General features: G+C 38.3%; 1 protein-coding gene across 1 annotated transcript in view; it reads right to left on the bottom strand.

The window, feature by feature from the left end:
- Positions 1-22,451, bottom strand: part of ATR (ATR serine/threonine kinase) — a 135,630-nt gene that overhangs the window by 26,528 nt on the left and 86,651 nt on the right. The window contains exons 31-35 of the mRNA XM_004712069.3: positions 13,671-13,762; positions 13,153-13,330; positions 7,748-7,927; positions 6,885-7,044; positions 2,501-2,680 (exon numbers count right to left, since the gene is read on the bottom strand). Coding sequence (XP_004712126.1) covers positions 2,501-2,680; positions 6,885-7,044; positions 7,748-7,927; positions 13,153-13,330; positions 13,671-13,762 — 790 coding nt within the window. The remainder of the gene's footprint in view (positions 1-2,500; positions 2,681-6,884; positions 7,045-7,747; positions 7,928-13,152; positions 13,331-13,670; positions 13,763-22,451) is intronic.

Below are 22,451 nucleotides of genomic sequence, written 5' to 3'. Positions count from 1 at the left end.
ATATTTTTTAAAATTATTTTATAATTAGTGATAAACAAGAAGATGGTAAAGGTTTTCTTTTATGTTTTAATCTTGAAGTTTATAATTTTATATTTTGGTTGGGTCTAGTCTACAAGCCATTTTGAAAAAATATTTGCCTATGGTGTGAGGTACATACAAAGTATATATAATGAAGCTTCTTTATTTTTCTATACACATATCCAGCTGATCAAGATCATTTGCTTGTAAATGGCATATTTTTAAATTCCTTTCTTTCTGATACATAAAATTACAATATATTTTTTATACTGACTTTGTATCCAAAAACTTAACTAATTTCAACTCTTTACAATAATGTATCCATAGTCTTCTGAATTTCTACAAAATCATATCATCTGTAGTAATGAGTTTCCGTTCCAACTGTTATACTTCTTACCTTTTTCCCCACAAATTCACTACTTGCACCACTAAAGAAAAGTTAATCTTACTGCTACTGTAAAGATTTATAGTCTCAGAAGTCCGTAGGGTAGTTCTATTTTTCTTATAAGGTCTGAGTTGGAATTAATTTGATGGCAGTGATTTTTTTTAATTGCACTGGATATAATCTCCAGTATAGTGCTGTTATAAGTGATAATGATAATGATGGGGATCTCTGTCTTATTCCCAATCTCAAAGTAAAAGTTTTCACCATTGTATTGTTAAGTATAGTAAGAAGTTGTAGACTTTTTATAGATACTTTTTATATGATAAAGAGTCTTGGTAGTGTAGTGGTTAAGCGTTGGGCTGTTATCCATATAATTAGCAGTTCAAAACCACCATCAGCTCTTTGGAAGAAAAACTGGGCTTTCTACTCCTATAAATAGTTATCGTCTCTCCAGAGGGACGAACAACTGAAAGCTGGGTGAAGGGGTAGAGTGAATGGTGTAAAATATGAAAATAAAAATAATTTATAAATTATCAAGGGTTCACAAGGGTAGAGGACAGGGAGGGGGAAAAAAAGAGCTGATACCAAGGGCTCAAGTAGAAAGAAAATGTTTCAGAAATGCTGATGGCAACATAAATACTAATTATTCGTATGGATTGTTATAAGAGCTTTAAGAGCCCCCAATAAAATGATTTATTAAAATAAAATAAAGATATAAATGAAATAAACATTTATTAAATAATTTGAGAAAAAAAAAGAATTGACTCGATGGCAGCAAATTCTTTATATGGTAAATAATTTTCTATTTAAAATTTGCTAAAACCTCTTAATCATAAATGAATGTTAAATTTTATCAAATGCTACTTGCCTCAGGAAGGGAACACAGAAGATATGGGTGCTACAGCAAAGTGTGGTGAAGAAATCAGATGGTGCCTAGATCTCAGATAAAATAGCATCTGAGGTCTTAAAGGCTTGTTTCCAAATAAGCAGCCATCTAAGTAAGATGGCAACTAAGACCACATGGAAGAAGCACACCAACATTAATAACTCAAGAATTTAAAAATATATAACCAAAGTCAAAGGAGGGAGTAGTATAAGACCCTAAATTGTGAGAACATAGTTTTCAGAAGGCTTTGGACGAAAGTGGAAGCCCACGATACATCTACGCAGGAAATAAAGCTCCGGTGATTTCCTTCTATCCGTAATAGAGAGATGGGAAGAAACTTGTTACCGAAAAGAGTGCATTGAAGATAACTATAGAAGATCAAAATTATAAACCTGACTTGAACAGTTAAAACTTTGTCAGATGAATCCCCCTTCTAATGTACATTAGGCCTGATCTAATAAAATTACTAAATCCTTTGTGAGCGTCATTACTTGAAAAAGAGAGAATTCCCAAATAATTAATGTCTGGCATGAATAAAGGACAATAACTACTGATCAAATAGACAATACTACTGTATATTGTTTCACTTATTTTTATTTTAAAAAAATATCTTTTCTGTTCCTGAATTATTTTCTCTCCTTCTGATATTTTAATTACATGCCTATTAAACAGTTTAATATTATCACATAGGCCACTAAGACTTTGGGTTTGCTTTTTATTTTGTTTTGTTTTTGTCTTTTTTATCTCTTTATGCTTCCTTTTCAAGAGCTCAGGCAATGCTGACTTACTAACTGCCAGGTCTATGGTTCAAACTCCCACCAGCTGCTCCACAGGAGAAAAGATAAACTATCTGCTCCTTTAAAGAGTTACAGCCTCAGAAACAGTGGGTTTGTTGGGTGGGTATTTCCTTTAGAAAAGTTTTTATTGCTATGTCTTCAATTTTACTGATCTTTACTTTTGCAGCAAATACTGTACTGTCATCCCATTTTATTTCTCTTGGGTGGTGGTTTCACAAATGTATTTATTTTGTGATAATTCCTCCATGTACAGACTTATGCTGCATATCCAACTTATGTTGTGCAATGTTTAAAAAACTTTACTGGAAATTAAGTATACATATACACTTCTATATGAACTTTAAATTATTTTGTCTGTATCCCAAAACAAACAAACTCAGAGCTTCTAAATGAAATTCCATGCCATATACTTGCCTTATATTTTTTCATAATTGCATTGCTTTCAAAGTTAGCAGTTTCTTCCATAAATCGTCCTACTAGTAATATAGCTCGACCATGGATTAACATGTCCTTGCTCTCAGTTGGTGCTGGACTTTCAGGAAAACATAACTCAACACCCTTCTGAAGAACAATTAGTGCCTGGTGAACATCACCCTGAAAAGATCAGGCAAAAGCAGACCTGTGATTTTAAGGATATAGTTCTGGTTTTTGAAAAACAAAAGATAATTGGCATTTAAACTTGATAAAGTATGTTTCTGAATAAACCCACTTACAGTTTTCATGTTTCTTTCTCTTAATTCTCCCATAAAGTAAAACACTAAAAGAATGTCCTCTCTCTTTCCATGTAGAAAACCAATTAATTCATTCAGTCATTTACCCAGTAATTTTACAATCAATCAAAGTCCAGAAAGCTATAGGTATTGTAAAGGGATAGGGATAAACAAGCATGAATATATCAAAATTACTGGATTACAAAGTTCATAATTTAATGAGGAAGTCAACTATGTAAGCAAACAACACAAGGTGATAAATGTTACAAAAGACTATCTGGGGAGTATGGAGATACACTACGATGGAGGAGAGAAACAGGAAAGGAAGTCACATGAAGTAAAAGCTGAACTAGGTCTTAAAAAATTATTATAAAATTCCAAGCAAAGAATCTGCTGAAAAGGCATTGTAAGTAGAGAAACAATCATTCAAACTGAAACAGGAAGGGCAAAAAGTCTGGTTTTACCTGAAGCCTAAAATGTTCATGAGATAGTAACAAGTGAAGCTCAAGAGAAAGGTCTTTGTGTACTTTCTAGAGTTCACACTTAATAAAGGCATGGAAAAAACTGAGGATCTAAAGCAGGAGCGCAAAATAATTCAATTCAATGTGAATTTTTGAAAAATCACTACAGGAATGTAGATAGGAAGTAGCAAGACCTTAGAAAATGCTGTTAAGGAAGTGATCCAAATTGGTGGTGAGGTGGGTGTGGGAGACCTGGTACGGCATGATCAAGGGTAATGTAACCAAGAGGAACTGCTGAAACCCTGGTGGGGACTGAGCATGATAGTGGGACAGGTGGAAAGTCAAGGGAAATAGAGGAAATAGCTGGGAGGCAAAGGGCATTTATAGAGGTGTAGATAAAGACATGTACATATGCAGATATGTTAATATATGATGATGGGGAAATAGATCTATGTGCCTATACTTATAGGTTTAGTATTAAGGTAGCAGAAGGACATTGGGCCTCCACTCAAGTACTCCCTCAACGCAAGAATACTTTCTTCTATTAAATTGGCATTCTATGATGCTCACCTTCCCGACACAACCGCTGAAGACAAAGTGGATAAATAAGCAAATGTGGTGAAGAAAACTGATGGTGTCCAGGAATCAAAAGATATAGCGTCTGGGGTCTTAAAAGCTTGAAGGTAAACAAGCAGCCATCTAGCTCAGAAGCAACAAAACCCACATGGAAGAAGCACACCAGCCTACACGATCACGAGGTGTCGAAGGGATCAGGTATAAGGCATCATCAGAACAAAAAAATCTTACCATAGTGAATGATGGGGGAATGCGGAGTGGAGACCTAAAGCCCATTAGCAGGCCACTGGAGATCCCCTTGCAGAGGGGTTTCGGGGAGGAGATGAGCCAGTTAGGGTGCGATGTAGCAACGATGAAAAATACAACTCTCCTCTGGTTCCTAAATGCTTCCTCCCCGCCCCCACTATCATGATCCGAATTCTACCTTGCAAGTCTGGCTAGACCAGAGGATGTACACTGGTACAGATAGGAACTGGAATCACACGGAATCCAGGGCGGATGATCCCTTCAGGACCAGTGGTGTGAGTGGCAATATTGGGAGTGTGGAGGGTGGGTGGGTTGGAAAGAGGGAGCCGATTACAAGGAATATATGTGACCTCCTCCCTGGGGGATGGACAACAGAAAAGTGGGTGAAGGGAGATGTCGGACAGGGCAAGATATGACAAAATAATAATTTATAAATTATCAAGGGCTCATGAGGGAGGGGCGAGTGGGGAGGGAGGGGAAAAATGAGAACCTAATGCCGGGGCTTAAGTGGAGAGGAAATATTTTGAGAATGATGAGGGCAATGAATGTACAAATGTGCTTTACACAATTGATGTATGTATGGATTGTGATAAGAATCCTATGAGCCCCTAATAAAATGATTTAAAAAAAGAGAGAATTTAGACCAAAGAAATCAAGGTCAGGCCACTGAAGAGAAGTGTAGAACCATGTAGAAATTTATACTACATACTGAATGAAAAAGAACACTGGAAAATCAAGTTATGTACAAAATTAGACAAGGAGCCTGAATAAAGTATGATTTCATGATAAAAAAAATGTTATTAAGTAAGTCTTGTCAGTGGTAAGTCTTGTCAATGTTAACAATGAACATAAGAGAAGAGTCAAGTGTTCTAAGGTGTAAATACAGTGATTTAGTCCACAGTGGACATGGAGCATGAAGAAGAGGGAGTTCAAGATGACTCCAAGATTTGTCATAGTTGAGTAAACAAAGTAAGTCTTATTTAGGGAAAAAGCAGGGAATATGAGGAGAAAAAAGTTTTGAGTATTACTTGATGAATTCCACTTTATGTGGACGGTCCTCGGGTAACTAATGAGATCAGACGCTAACAGTGTGTTTAAGTAGAATTTATAGGGGACTCAGAACAGGTGCACATGGTTCTTATTTAGCCTTCCTTTAGTGTCTAATGGAGCCCTGGTGGCATAGTGGTTATGTGTTGGGCTGCTAACTGCAAGGTCAGCAGTTCAAACACAACAGCTGCTCTGAGGAATAATGACAGGGCTCTATACTCCCATAAACAGTCTCAGAAACTCAAAGTTAGTTCTACCCTGTCCTATAAGATCATTGAGTCTGATTTGCCTTGATGGCAGTGAGTTCACGTCTAATCAGAGGTCTAGTGGCATAGTGGGTTACATATTGGGCCACAATGTGAGCAATTCAAAACCACCAACAACTCTGTGGGGGAAAGACAAGGCTTTCTACTTGTGTAAAGATTTACAGTCTCTACCCTGTTCTATAGGGTTTCTGTGAGTCGAGATTGACTTGATGGCAGTGAGTCTGAGTTTTTAGTGCTTATGCTCCCAAACTTGGCAAATACTGGGACTACCTGGGGATCTGGTGAAGCAAAAGATCCTGGGGCTGTATTTGCAACCTAATGATTCAGACCAGTGGTTCTCAACCTTTGTAAGGCCACAACCCTTTAATACAGTTCCTCATGTTGTAGTGACCCCCCAACCATAAAAATATGGTTTAGCTGATGTGTTTCTGTAAAGCAGTGGTTCTCAACCTATGGATCGCAACCCTTTTGTGGGTGGAATGACCCTTTCACAGGGGTCGTCCAATTCAGAACAGAAGCAAAATTACAGTTATGAAGTAGCAATGAAAATAATTTTATGGTTGGGGGTCACAAAATGAGGAACTGTATTAAAGGGTCACAGCATTAGGAAGGTTGAGAACTACTGCTCTAGACTAGAGACTAGGGGGAAAAGCCCAGGATCTGTAAGCTCCCTAGTTCCCCAGGTGATTCTAATGATCAACCACATTTGGGAGCCTTGTCCGTAGTGCAAGGAAATGTTCAGTATTTTCAATTATTTCAAAAGCAACTTGTCAAAAAATGGATGTGACTGTGATGAAGAGAGTTAGAGCAATCACAAATTGTAACCAGTGGTTACAGCGGCAGCAGGACAACAGACATGGAATTGGGCATAAAATAGGTAAGTAGTTCAGATATTTAAACAACCCCCTTCTTATTATTTTAATTTGGAGATTTACAAGAACTCTGGTGGTATAGTGGTAACTCACTGAGCCACACCTGCAAGGTCGGTAGTTCGCAAACACTAGCAACTCTGTGGAAGAAAGACTGGGTTTTTTGTTCCTGTAAACAGTTACAGTGTAGACACCCACAGGGCTGTCGCTATGAGTCAGCATAGACCCAATGGCAGTGCTTTGGGTTCTGAGTTTATGTTCTAATGCTCGGGCCTTCCTGGCAGTCCAGATCACAAGCGTATCTTAGTAGTGAGCCCAGTACTCATTTACTGAGTACCTTATTTCATACACGCTGTGCACACAAAGAAAAGTAAAAGCAGAGTTAAAGAGTTGGCTTCTGTCTTCAAGGAAACCAGAGAACAGAAGAAAACAGAAAGGCACTCATGAAGTTGGAAAATATCTGAGGACTTCAGAGTGTGGGAGAAGAAATGCCTAAATGATTAAAATAGGTGGCAGGAATATAAGATCCTAAATTTTAGAGAAATTCTTCTCTCCATCTGGCCTTGGTAGAAAGTGCACAACCCTTATCGGTATACAGGTGATCAGATTTCCTTTGTCATTACCTTAGACCATAGCCACTTTGCCCTTTCCACATACAGTTCCGCGAGCCGTGATTCTCCCGCATTGAGCAAAGCGTTGTAGGCGGTTTGGTGATGACCTGCTTTTCTTGCTACTCTGGCACTCTGCAGCCAGCATTCTCCAACCATTTCACTGTAATCGGATCTAAAAGAAATGACAAAAAGGGAGGGGAGGAGAGACAGCAAGTATAAGTGTATCCACAGGCTTAATGAAACAGCTATCCTACATATATAACTTATTCAAAACACTACTTAAAAGGAGTCAAAGATCAGTTTGTTTTTAAAAGCTAATTTTAATTACTTAGAGTGCTCCATTCTAGTCCATCAAAAGTCTTTACAACGTTATTTTTTTTACTTTTACCAAAATCTTCCCTAGATTTTTTGTTAAATATGAAACAACACACACACATATACACACAATTCTTAAATTCTAGGCTAATTTCAACTATAGAGATTAGCTTTGATAACTGACAATTTAAAAAATACAGTTTCATACAGAAAATTAAGAAATCAAATATAGGCAGCCCATGGATTGCAAGCAAGAGCTGTTCCTAAGTGTGTCCCTGAGTCAAAATGGAGCAAACAAGTCTTATTTAGCCTTACTTTAGTGTAAGAAAGGCTTGAAGTCTTTTGTTGATGATTTAAAAGCTGCACATGCAGTAAGTTGATTGTGATGCAGAAGTCATTGCAAGTAGAGGTTGGTTCAAGTGAGGACAAATTTACATAACAGTAAAGGACAAACATAAAGTTGATCATATGTGGACAGGTTTATAACTTGAAGAGACAGTACTAGAAAATAAAATGCAAACAATGCTATATTCAAAATAACAAAAAAGTAACATGGAAACCTTTTGTTGAGACTTAATAAAGTCCTCCGGAGGGCAAGGATGGGTTCCTTAGCTCTGTAGGAATTCTGGGTCATTTCTAGTCGTGCTACCCAGTTTAGAGACTCTTCTTGAGCACTAACATCTAGAGATTGCTGAAAAAGTGGTTTGATGCTGTGCTCCAACTCACACAACATATGCAACCTGAAGATAGACAGAATCTATGTTAATATTTTATAACAGTTCCTCTTATGAATCTCATATATAAACTATGTACTTTTAATCAGAATTCAAATTCTTGAGGAATTTGAAATGTGCAGTTTTCTTTGGAAAAATTTCAATAAACATACTCTTTTTTATTGTTAGTTGTAAACATATATTCTTGACATAAAAACAGTACCACTTATGAGGGAGCTTCAAAGAGTTCATGGAATAATTGAATTAAGAGATAATGGAATTTTCCCACAAGGTTTTGGAAGCTTTATTGGTTTAAATGTTTAGAGCTTTTGTCTTATTCCTACGTTCCTATAATTGGGGAGGGATATATATGATTAAATTTAAAATGCATAAAAATCTATCCTTATCCCTACATGAAGATATGAAAAAATATATGGATCTACAAACCGTCAACATCCACTAAATAGATGAGATAATATCTTTAACTAGATATCTATATGTAGAAAATGAAACAGGGCCATACCTCATAACATACACAAAAACTAACTTAAGATGAATCAAAGACCTAAATATAAAACGTAAAGCTATAAAGATCATGTAATTAAAATAGGGACAATTCTAGGAACTCTAACATATGGCATAAAAAGAATACAAACACAAATAAAAATGTGAAAACAGCAGCAGATGAACCAGACAAATGAGATCTACTACAAACTAATTATGGGGGTTTCAAAAAGTTCATGGAAGGACTAGAATGAAAAGATAATGGTAATTTCCCACAAACATTTTGAAGTCCTCTCATATACTCTCAAAAGACTCCTCCAAAAGTATAAAAAGACAACTTACATACTGGAAAAACATTTTTGACTGTAGTGAAAGGGTCTTAACTCTAAAGTTTATTTAAAACCTCAACAACAAAAACACAAACAATCCAAATAAAAAAATGGGCATAGGAAAAGAATGGACACATCATCACAGAAGACATCCTGGTGATTAACAAACACATGAAGAAATAGATCTCACAATCATCAGCAATTACAGAGATGCAAATCAAACTTGCAATGATACAATCCCCCTCCGACATTAATGATAATACTAAGAAGAAAATAGAAAATAAAGAATGTTGGTGACACAGTAGAGAAAACAGAACTCTTAGACCCTGCTATTGAGAATAAAAATGGTACAACTGCCATAAAAAAATAAAGGAGCGCTTCCTTAAAATGTTAGACATGAAATGTGATCCAGCAATCCCACGGCTATGTATGTACTTTAAAGAAATAGAGGCGTCAAGGCATGAAATGAGCTAATAAGTTCATTACGGCATTATTCACAACAGCAAAAAGACGGAAACAACCTAAGTGCCCATCAACAAATACATGAATAAACAAACTGGTACATACACTCAACGGAACACTTCACAGTGCTAAAGGATAAAAACAAATCCATGAAATAGCTCACAAGGATAAATTTGCAGGACATTAAACTTAATGAATAAGTCAATCATAAAAGGTCAAATGTTATGAGACCACAATTAAAAAATAAAAACCAACAAGATTTACATGCAGGAAAAAATTAATCATTTGATGATTGTCAAGCACATACACTGACTTCATTGCGACCTGACTTATAGCAACCCTTTTAGGACACAGTAGAACTGCCTCTGTGAGTTTCTGAGAGAATGAATGTTTCAGGGAACAGAAAAGCTCATTTTTGTCCCATGGAACAGATGATGAGTTGAATCAGAGATTTCTAGGGTAGCAAATTCAATACTTAATCCAATGTGCCACCAGGGCTCAATGGGAGAGGAAATAAAAGACATGAAAATATGGTAAAGGAAAAGGCAATACACAATACGGGGGAAATCAGCACAAGATGACCAAGGCAAAGGAAGACAGTGATATAAATGCACGAATAATGGGCAACTATGGCAATTACTGTAACACACAACCCTACATGACAGAGTGAGTTCATGTGGTTTTTCAAAATTGTAAGTCTTTCTGCAAGTAGAAAGCCTCATTTTTTCCCAGAGGCTGGTGGGTTGAATTGTGAGAAATCCTACAATAATAGTATTAACAAGAAATAGTTTACAAATGGATATATAAGTAGATATGTATGCTAAAGAAGTGTGTGGGGTATGTGTGCATACATAATTGTATCCAGTAAACACAAGATCCCTTTAGAGCAGGTTCTCGACCTTCTGAATGTCGAAACCCTTTAAAACAGTCCCTCATGTTGTGGTGACTCCCAACCATAAAATTATTTTCATTGCTACTTCATAACTGTCATTTCCCTACTGTCATGAATTGGGCAACCCCCCCCACCACCACCACCACCTTTCAACCCACAAGTTGAGAACTGCTGCTTTAGAGAATTGCAAAGCAAGGATGTTACTTTGAGCACTAAGGTGTGCCTGACCCAAGCCATGATATTTTCCAATGCCTCATATGCATGTGAAAGTTGGACACTGAATAAGGCAGACAGTAAAAGAAGTGGTGCATTTGAATTTTAACGCTGGAAAATATTTTAAGTACCATAGTCTGCTAAAAGGGCATATTGATTTATCCTGGAATAAGTATGGCCCAGAATGCTCCTTATAGGCAAGGATGACATGATTTTGTCTTACACTACTTTGGCCATATTGTCAGAAGAAACCAGTCCCACGAGAAGGACATCATGCTCAGCAACACAGAGGGGCAGTGGAAAATAGGGAAGCCCTCAGTGAGATGGACTGACACAATGGCTACAACAATGGGTTCAGGCATAGGAGCAATTGTGAGAATGGTGAAGGACCAAGCAGTGTTTCATTCTGTTGTGGGTTGCATGGGTCGGAACCAACTTGATGGCACCTAGCAACAACAACACAACATGTATATTAATAAAAACAAAAGAACACACAAGGGCACTGTCATAGAAACTGCTTAGAAATAAATACCTTGTGGGACAAAGTTCCTAGGCTTGAAGGCAAAGGTCAATAGACTAGGGAGACATCTGAATCAATTGGCACAACATGGTTCATAAAGATAATGTTCTGCATCCTACTTTAGTGAGTAGCACCTGGAGTGTTACGAGTTTGCCAGCTGTTATCTAAAATACAAATATTGGTCTCCTTGCATTCAGAGAAAAAGGCAGTAAAGAAAGCAAAAAACTCAAGGGAGTAATTAGTGCAAACAATGATTGACTACATGAGCCACAGTCTTTATGACCAGAAGAATTAGTGTCTGCTACCACTACCAATCACTCTGACAGGAATCACAACAAAGTCATGGACAGAACAGAAGAAAAATGCAAGGGGAAAAAATGAAATTCACAATAAAACCAGTTTCTGGTCTGCTTGAGATGGTAGTAATCCCTGAGTACATAGCCCTATGACAGCCTTCTGACGTGGAACTGAAGCCATTCCTAGAAACCAACTCAGACACAAACAACAGGCAGGCTCCTAAAACAAGAAAAACACTCCAGGGAAACATGTTCCTCAAAACAATCAATTATACAAGATCAAAAGGACAGCAACTGCTCAAAAGCAAAGAAGAAAAGGCACAAACGGATAGAAAATTCAGATAAAAGGAAACGGGAACCCAGCCAGGGTAGAAATGAATACTGACACACTGTGGGTAAAACAACCAAGGTCACGGAACACTTCTATGTATAAACTGTAGAATGAGAAATTATTTTTTTTCCTGTAAACTTTTATTACCCAAAGTACAAAAAAAATTTTTTTTTTAAATGACAGAAGAATTCATTGTAAATCAGTGTGAAATTTTTGCATCCAATGCTTCTACTATTATAGGGCCTGGCACAGTAAATCCAAATATTTTAAAATGTGAAATGAATATGCTTTGAATCTATTTTTTCCCTAAGAGTGATAGAAATTGTAAAATGTTTACACTAGCTCCACCCTTTCTGTATATTGTGATTAGTTTCTATGAGTCAAAGTTCAAAGCAGAAGGATGCAGTTAAGGAAGCAAAGAGCATCAAGCTCAGTGGTCATGAAACTGTTACTAAAGGGCTGATATAAAGAATAACGAATTCTAACTAAGGGAGGAAAAAAACCCTTGATTTCCATATCATTGTGAATGATAGGGAGTAAGGAGTGGAGACCCAAAGCCCATTTGAAGGCAACTGGACATCCCCTTACAGAAGGGTCACGGGGAGGAGATGAGTCAGTGCAGTGTAGCAACGATGAAAACGTACAACTTTCCTTTAGTTCTTTAATGTTTCCACCCCCCCCACCCCACCCCCCAATATCATGATCCCAATTCTACCTTACAAACCTGGCTAGACCAGATGTACACTGGTACAGATAAGAACTGAAAACACAGCGAATCCAGGACAGATAAACCTCCAGCACCAATAATGAGAGTAGTGATACAGGAGGGTACGGGGAAGGTAGGGGAGAAAAGGGGAATCGATCATAAGGATCAACATATAACCCTACATGTTGCCCTGGGTGACAGGCAACAGAAAAGTAGGCGAAGGGAGACATCAGACAGTGTAAGAGATGACGAAATAATAATAATTTATAAATTATCAAGGGTTAGTGAGGGTGGCGAGGCAAGGAGGGAAGGGAAAAAATGAGGAGCTGATACCAAGGGCTAGAAAGAAAATGTTTTGAGAATGATGATGGCAACAAATATACAAATGTGCTTGACACGATAGATGTATGTATGGATTGTGCTAAGAGTTGTATGAGCCCCCAATAAAATTATTAAGTAAAAAAAAAACAACAAACTTGATTTCAAAAATTTATTTTAAGAGTTCAACATCTATTTTATAATTTTTCTCATTTGAGTCAATAGACCTAAAATGTTCACTATAATGTTTATCTTATCTATAAAAACTAATATTTATTTAGAGTAATATAATGCCTCTGTGAATCAATGCATTTTCAAGAAGGGATTGACAAGCACTGCACAGCACTCATTGTAGTCTAAGTGTCTGGCTTACTTAGGCTGGTTATAATATGAAAAGTAAACAATGACAGTGCGAGAAGTCAAACGTAAGACTTATTTTTTACGTTAAAAATAAGTTCTTAGTTTTATGTCTCATAATTGCCTTTTTAGGTAAAAGATTATGTTGAGCATTTTAAAAATATATTTTAAAGGGTTAAAATGAGATAAAAAGAATGAAAGAGCCATTTTGTTTATGACATACTAGTAACAAACATACTATCAAAATTATTTACTCCTCAAAGAATTCCAAGCCCATCAGATTACATTTACAGACCAGAAATATAACAATGAACCCTCAAACACCTCACAATGTATTCATATCCTCGTTGGTAAGAGCCTCTTTCGAAGCTTGCAGCTGAAAGAGGGACGATCTGCTCTGCTCTCACGAGTTTCAGCGTGTCACAGAAAGCTGAGGCGTCTCTTTTTTTGGCTGATAACAATAACTGTCCAAGTCTGACACTCCATGTTGTAGATTTTCCATCTGAAAGACAAATAAAGAATCAGGGATGCTATGGTGATTGGCATTTGGCTACTTCAACAAAAATACCAAACAGAAGTCTTCATTCTATCTTAAAACAACTGAGAAAGCAATCATCAAACAGACTAAGATATTAATTATGAATGTTGCTTGGACACTTAAGACTGAATATAGAGTATTAAAATAACTTAAATTTTAGAAAGTAAATTTAGAACACTGTTCTAAAACTGATTGTGGCAATGACTGTACAACTCTTCTTGATGTGACTGAACTATTGAATTGTATACTATGTGAATTATAAGCCAATAAAACTGCTGGAAAAAAAAAAAGGAGTAAACTTAACCTGCTGCCAAATAGCTTTCCACCAAATCCCACTGTGACAATTTCCAAGCTGCTTCCACTCTGTACGTATTTAATTCATCTGTCCATTCAGACCTATTAAAAGAAAAACACATCCACTAAAGTTTTTGTTCATTTACACTTATTCACAATTGCCAGCATGTTCTCGTCCATATTGGTGACTACTGTGTCAACCCATCTCAACAAAGGTCTTCCTCACCCTCAGTGATTCTCCAACAGAATCCCTGGTGCCCTCCTCCACTGACTGGCTCCTCCTGATGACATACCCAAAGCCAGGAAGAGACAATGTTTACTCTGATTTCTATGGTTTCCATTTGCTAATATTTGAAAGATCACCAGTCCTTTCTTAGTCTGGAAGCTTCACTGAAACCAGTCCACCATGGGTTACCCTGCTGGCATTTGAAATGCCAGTAGCATGGTATCATAGAAACATGCAGACGAACACAGTAGAAAAAGTTGACAGATACGTCTTGGGTACTATATATGAGGAGGCTTCAAAAATTTTTGTAGAAAAACTCCAATATCTTTTCTTTTTTTTCCCCCCCAGTATCTTTTCGTTCCATTTCCCATCAACTTTTTGAAGCCCCGCCTCCGGTATTAGAACAGAGTGCAGCCCTGGACAGCACAGTCTACTTGTAAGATTAATACGACCAGTTATTGTGACCAATTGCTTCTATGAAAGCTGAAGTGGAAGTGGAAGAAGAAAATGAAAACCAGTCCAAGATAGCATGCTTGGTAAAGTCCAGGGACAATGGGGGGGCGGGGGGGTGGGGGTGGGGGAAACACTCAAAACAGGATATATTGACTCAGTGACTGCAACAGTATTCAAACATAGTAATTATTGTGAGAATGGTGCAGGAATAGGCAGTGTTTCACTCCCGGAGTCATTGGGAGTCAGAATAGAGTCCATGCCATCTAACACAGTCACTGCTAGCTAGAATTACACTGACTCTGAGTTACTGAAAACCTGCCTAATCAAACTGATTGTTCTATTGTCAAGAAATCTAGAGTTGGGCAGTCGATAGTTGTTATGGTAGCTTTATGATACCATGGGACCCTGGCAATTTCTATTATATGTGGCTGTTTGTCACTTGTGTCACAATAATAGTTGATCCACATCTTCAATCCCTTTTAGATATAGCCTATTGTAGGCAGGAAGAAAAAGGGGGAAACATTTGTCAATTGAGTTGCCCCACCTTTTAAAGAGATTTTCCCGCTATTTCACCCAGCAATTCTGCTACAGCCTAATGGCCAGAACTATGCTACATAGCCACTTCCTGTTGCAAATAAACTGGCAAAAATACTTTAACTGATTGATGCAAAAATCCTCAGCAAAATGCTGGCCAATAGATACAAAAACATATCAAAAAAATAATCCATCATGACCAAGTGGGATTCATACCAGGGATGGTTCAACATTCAAAAAAACGTCAACATTATTCATCAAAGTAATAAGAAAAAGGTCAAGAACCACATGATAATATCACTAGATGCAGAAAAAGCATTTGACAACATTCCATACCCATTCCTAATTAAGACCCTCAAGAGGAAAGGATTAAAAGGAACTTACCTTAACATCATAAAAGCTACATATGAAAAACCAACAGCTAGCGTTACAATTAACGGAGAAAAAACAAGAACATTCCCACTGAATAAGGGGACCCGACAAGGATGCCCCTTGTCCCCACTTCTATTCAATATCGTCTTGGCGGTTCTAGCTAATAATATAAGGCAACCGAAGGATAACAAAGAATATGCTTGGGAAAAGAAGTGAAATTATTGCTATTTGCAGATGACATGATTTTATATATTGTGAACCCTAAAGACACCACAATAGAATTGCTGGAAACGATAGAGGAATATGGTAGAGTGGCAGGATATAAGATCAACAATCAGAAGTCAATTGAATATATATCACTGAAGGGATTACAGAAAAGGAGATCGAGAAGGTAGTACCCTTCACAATTGCCAAGCATAAGTTAAAATATCTAGGGATATACCTAACAACAACAACAACAAAAACAAACAAACAAAGGATCTGGATGAGGAAAACAATAGAACATTTTAACAAGAAAACGAAAGGGATTTTCACAAGTGGAAGAATATCCCATGCTCATGGATCATTAGACTCAATATTGTGAAGATGTCAGTCCTCCCAAGGTACTATATAAATTGAATGCAATCCAAATACAAATTCCAACATCATTTTTCAAAGAAATGAAAAAATGACTACCAACTTCATATGGAAAGGGTAAAAGCCCCAGATTGGCAAATCCTCATGAAGAATAAAGTGGGCGGGCTAGCATTACTGAACTTCAAAATCTATTATACACCCACGGTTGTCAAAACAGCATGATGCTAGTACAATGATAAATACTCAGACCAATGGATTAAGAATAGAAAATCCAGAAATAAAACAGCAGAATATAGACAACTGATCTTTGACAAAGGCCCAAAAAGTATCAAATCGGAAGCAGATGCCCTTTTCAACAAACGGTGTTAGAAAAACTGGACAGCTGCAGAAGAATGAAACAAAGTCTTTGCCTCACTCCATGCACAAGAACACATTCAAGGTGGCTCACAGACCTTGAGGTAAAATCCAAAACTATTAGGATCCTCAACGAGAGGATTGGGAAAGAGCTAAGAATCTTAGAGCAGGGAATACGTGGGCTATCAGAAATAAAGGATACACATCCAGAGGAAGATAAAATAGATGAATAGGGCATTCTAAAGATAAAAAACGTGCACATCGAAAGACTTCATCAAGAGAGTAACGAGAGCCCACAGACTGGGAAAAGATATTTGACATATCATATCAGACAAAGGGCTTATTACTAACATCTACAGAATCCTGCAAGCTTATAAGAAAAACAAAACAAAAAACCAAATAACCCACTGAGGAAGGTGAGCAAGACTTGAACAGAGGATTCACAAAGGAGGAAACCTGAATGGCCAATAAACATGAAAAAATGTTCCCAATCATTAGCCATGCAGGAAATGCAAATCAAAACAACTATGAGATAACATCTAACACTGACAATGATAGCCCAATTAAAAAAAACAAAGAAATAAATGTTGGAGGGGGTGTGGTGAGAGAGGACTCTCCTGTACTACTGGTGGTCTTGTAGATACGTATAGCCACTGGAAATCTATTTGGTGATTCCTAAAACATATGGAAATTGAGTTACCATATGACCCAGCAATCCCCCTACTGGGCATATATACCCAGAAGAAACAGACCGCAACCAGATATCTGCTCCCCAATGTTCGTCACTGCGCAGTTCACAATTGCAAAGAATGGAAGCAGCCTAAATTTCCAATGTTCGTCACTGCGCAGTTCACAATTGCAAAAAATGGAAGCAGCCTAAATTTCCAATGTTCATCACTGCACAGTTCACAATTGCAAAAAGTTGGGAGCAGCCTAAATTTCCATCAATAGATGAATGGATTAAAATACTGGTATAAGCACACGAAGGAATACTATGCATCCCTAAAAAATACTGGTGAAATGATGAAACACCTCATCTCATAGTAAGAGTTGGAGATTGTGCTGAGTAAGGTTAGCCATGCACAAAAGGACAAGTAGAACATGAATCCACTGAGGTAAGTTCAAACAGCAGATGGATATAAGGGAAAACATGCATAACACACAATTCCCAGGCTGAGGACCAGATATTATGGCAAGAGGAGGATCAAACCCAAAGATTCATATGCCATAAACCACAGATGCAGATAGCACCTGAGATGAAAGGCATCTTCTCCCTCCCTCTCATGTTTAAAGGCCCACAGAGGGGTAGGGGAAGAAACACAAAGGCAATGGGGGTTCAGGGCACTAACCAACCCAAGGGGAGGGTACTGCTTGTGTCTCTACAGGAAAGGCAAAGCAGAAGTGGACCTCATTCCAGCATGCCAATCCACAAGTGCAATATTCCTGAGAGGAGCAGCTCATTCCCAGAGATGACTGCAGGGGCAGCCTCAGCCTGAGACATGGCATCCTCTCCCCAGATGACAGCAAGTATCACCTGGCGGGGGCAGACCAGGAAGGGGAGTGCAACAGATCAGTGATGGGAGTGAAGTCACGAAGTCCCCAAAGAACATCAATTGTGGGTTTTGAACCCCAGTTGTGGGAGGACAGCACTTGTCACCGCACCAGAACTGGTTGGGGATTACTCACAAGGAGGCCACACTGAAAGTCTAAGGTGTAAAAAAAAAAAAAAAAGGGGGGGGGGGGGACCACGAGACCACTCCATCCTGGACTACAGGAATATCAACGTAGACCTATGAGAAACTCACCTTTCGGACACGAATGTGGCTCTAAGCCATGATCCCTGTCTGTCTTGTGGCTAACTGCATGTTGTGGTATTTTTTTGTTTTTATATTAATATTATTTTGAGGGCTGATCTATACAAGAAAAGTAGGTTGGGTAGTCTTATGGAGGCAGTGGCTGGACCAATGGTTCCTGGGGAACATGGGAAGGGAGATTTGGGGGTGAGCATGGAGCCAACAATGATGAGTACTGGGGAATAGTAAGAGTTATAAAATGGACCACAAGGAGGGTGTAGCTTTTCTGGGTGTTGATGAATTAAATTGTATCTGAGAGGAATTACTGAGAGGTGAATGACAGGCAAGCATAATAGTGGGGGAGGAGGAAAAAACAAAAACCAAACTCATATATATATATATGAATATGTGTATGTTTGTTTATATATGTTTATATTTAAATTCAACAATGAAGCAGATGGACTTGGGCCTCTACTTAAAGCTTACATCTATAAAAGAATGGTTTGTCCACATAATGTGTTGCTGTATGACACCCAGCTCCCTGACACAATAGCTGAAGACAAAATGGATGCAGAAGCAAATGTGGTGAAGAAAGCTGATGATGCCCGGCTATCAAAAGTTATAGCATCTGGGATCTTAAAGGCTTGGAGTTAAACAAGCAGCCATCTAGCAGGAAAGCAGTAAAGGCCACATGGAAGAAGCACACCATGCTATCTGATCACAAGGTATCAATGGGAAGAGGTATTAGAATATAAAAAGCACATTCAAATTGATATGAAGGGGACTGGATGTATTGGAGTCCCAAAGTCCACCAGCAAGACAATTGGACAGTCCCTCTTACAAGGGCCTCATGGAATGGAGGATAAATCCAGGGTGTGGTGTGGCACTGATGAACACATAATTTTCCTATAGTTCTTTAAGATTTCCTCCCCTTACTATTATGGTCCACATGTGATGTACCTCATTGGTCATATTAGACTTGCGTTATGTTCATTTGTACATTTAGGATCGCTGCATACATGGTAGCCAAGATAGATGACCCCTCAGAGACACTGACAGGAGTAAGGCTTCCCTGAAGACATGGGAAGTGAGAGGAGCTTGGGGGAAGAAGAGTGAGAGAGGGGAGTTGATAGCATTGATGATTGTAAAGCCCCACCCAATGGGACTCAACAAAAGAACTGTATGGGAAGGGAAGGGATTGGAATGAATAAGTCAATAAATATATTATTTGGGGGGAAAATCATTTAATTGAGCACATTACTACCCCTAAAACAAAACAACTGTTGTTAGTGAAAAAGAAAGAAAAAATGACTATTGAATACTCACCTTGGGAATCTACCACAAAAAGGAATGGTAAAATTTGGGGTTGTTACCCAGAGATGAGACATTTAATGAAAGAAGGTCTATAGCAGATGGTATTTTGTTCAGTAAATGTGTAGGTTATCATGGGCACATCCAGGTGAAAATGTCATAGAAAGGAGTTGAAATAAACATTTTGGCTCAGTTTATTGAAAGGAGATAATGACTATTGCATGAGGTGGTCTGAAGAAACAGAAAATTATTTAGCCTGGTTCTTCCAGTCAGTGTCTAACTCCCACAAAACCACCTTTCCCTGCATAGGTCTGGTAAGATGGGGAAAGATACCGTTAGATTCATCTTTGAGTAACTGAAAATAGGATTCCCTGGAATGCTACCCTGCTGTATATAAAATATGCTCTCTGAGAAGCAGGTGGAGGGATCTCATTACCAGCAAAAGCCAGGAATGAAGCTCATCCTCTGGACCCCAGATCCCTGTGCAGTGAACCTCCTGGATGCAGAAACCATCAGAGGAGCAGCAGCAGAACCAGGAGCAAGAGCAATAAATAGTGATGGGCTTTTGTGCAGGAGGCTGGCTTATGGAATGGGGTGCCTCTGGGCACTTAAATGGGACCGTTTGTGTCTCTTGGAAGTGGAACTGAATGCCTTGGGACTGAGGCTTACCAGAGAGGGGTGCCTGTGGGCATTTAATTCAGAGAGCTGGGTTAGTTGACTCATGAGGAACATGAGTCAAATATCACTGGGTTGAGGTTTACACCAGAGTGTTATGACCAATGGACATTTATTTGCAGACCTGAAACTTTGTAACATGTCCTGGTGGGTTAGTCCATGTTGACTAGAGAAACAAATTCAGGACACTCATATATATATGAGAGCTTTATATCAAATAGTAATTTTATATTAAGAAAACATCCCAGCCTAGCCCAGATCAAATCCTTAAGTCTGCTATTAGCCCATATGTCAGAAACCAATCTATAAATTCCTCTTCAGACTAACAAAACACAGGCAATAATGCCAAATGCAGGAAAATCACAGGCCAGTGGGTGGAAAGTCTTGTGGATCCGGTGGCGGTAGATGCATCCTAACGCTAACATGAGTCTCCACGTGGCTCCTCCAAGACACTGGCTGCCATCGGTATAGCTCCCTGTGGTTTGTCAACAGGAATGTCTCGCAGGGAGATGAAGCAGAGAGTGTCTGTGCCCTGTCTCCAGCGAGCTATTTATCTCTGTAGAGCCTCCAAGTGATGACCTTGAGGTCATCAAGCAGTGACCTGAATGACAGGCTAAACTCCACCCCTTCACTATTATTAGTCTCAAGTTGGCACCATATTATGTAACTACCACACCTGGTAAACAACTACCCTGAGCATTTCTCACTGGTAATACAACGTGCTAACTTTGTTAATAAACCTTTTAGATATCAAGCAGGCTCAGAATATAATTCTAAAGAGTACTTGGTCTGTCTCCACCACCATCCTGTTCCTAATCAGAAATTCCAAGTAAGTGGCTACTATGCTCAGTGTAAACTGTTAACAATTTATAAATTCTGCAAAGTCTAACAAAATATGTCCTTAAGCTAAGATTAATCACATACTAATTGTAGCTAAAATTGCATGCTATTTGAAAAGAACATGAAATATTGATTCAGAAAGTCTTGGGTTTTTCATTTATGAGCAAATTAATTATGGGCAATTCACTCACCAGAGGCCCACTTTTTTCAACTGAGGAGCAAGAATAATGTGCTACTTCCCTTTTTCATAATTAGGATTAAATATATGTTTCTACAATAAGAAGAGGTTTCAAAAACTTTGTGGAAAAATTGAGTAAAAGATCCTGGAAGTTTTCCACAAAGTTCTAAAAGCCCCTTGGTACATTATACAGTATCACACAAAGATAAGAAATTATTCTTGTAGCAGCTCATAGTGTAGGAGTGATTGAACATTCGGGATGCTAACTAAATAGCTATACGACTTAAAGTGAGTGTACTACTTCACTTAATATGTCCTGTCACATGGAAAATATAAGCCCATGAGCCAGAGTACCAATCTACAGATACCACCTGAAGATTGAAATCACCTCAAAGGCAGATTTCATGCATTGGACACAAATGACTGAAAACTGTAAGTACCATGAGTTAATATCAAGAACATACATGAATAAAAAGCAAAAGGTCATAAGAAAGGAAAGAACAGACCAAAATGGACATCAAGAGAGACTCAAAATTTTTCATGAATGTACAAAGGCTAAAGTAAATATAAGAAATAGTAAAGTCAAGGAGCTAAACAGAAGTCAAAAGGTAGTTTGAGAAGACTACGTGTTAGAATGAAATGTGTAAAAACCAGGGGTTAGAAAACCAAAAGAGAAAAACATGGCTGGAATTTATAAAGCTGAAAGAAGAGACGAAAACTTTAAGTCTTCGGTTGCAGTACTGAAAGATTCTAAAAGTGAAACAAAGGGGCCATAGTGACATAGTGAGTTACACGTTCACTAAGCACAAGATCAGATTAGGCTTTCATGCTCCCAAAGATTTACAGTGTCAGAAATTCTATGGAGCAGTTCTACCCTGCACTGTAGGGTTGCTATAGGTCAATTGAGTCCATAGGGTTTTATGAGTAAAATACTGAATGAATGAATCATCAAAAGAAGATGGAACAGATTCAGAGTCATTGTACCAAAAAACAGTGATCAATGCTCAACGATTTCAGGAAGGAGCATACAATCAATAATATTGAAGGAAGAAGTCCAAACTGCACTGAAGGCACTGGCATAAAACAAGGACTTTTCTGTCTAAAGCAGATAGGCTGGATGAACAATCGGGAGGAGAAAACAACGGGACAGACAGTTTCGGGGGGACATGGGAGAGAGGGCGGTGGGGGGAAAGGTAGCACTGTTAACAAACCCAGGGAACAAGGGACCCACAAGTGATTCAAATCAGTGGTGAGGAGGGTGTGTAGGAGGCCTGGTAGGGCATAACCAAGGGGAATGTAACCAAGAGGAACTGCTGAAACCAAAATGAAGACTGAGCATGATAGTGGGATAAGAGGAAAGTCAAAGGAAATAGAGAAAAGAGCTAGGAGGCAAAGAGCATTTATAGAGGTCTAAATAAAGGCATGTACACATGTAAATATATTTATATATGAGGATGGGGAAATAGATCTATGTGCATA

The sequence above is a fragment of the Echinops telfairi genome, unplaced genomic scaffold (assembly GCF_000313985.2).
Source record: "Echinops telfairi isolate 266 unplaced genomic scaffold, ASM31398v2 ScPeMD7_16;HRSCAF=60, whole genome shotgun sequence".
NCBI classification, from domain to species: domain Eukaryota; kingdom Metazoa; phylum Chordata; class Mammalia; order Afrosoricida; family Tenrecidae; genus Echinops; species Echinops telfairi.
This window is presented reverse-complemented; position numbering and strand designations above follow the sequence as displayed.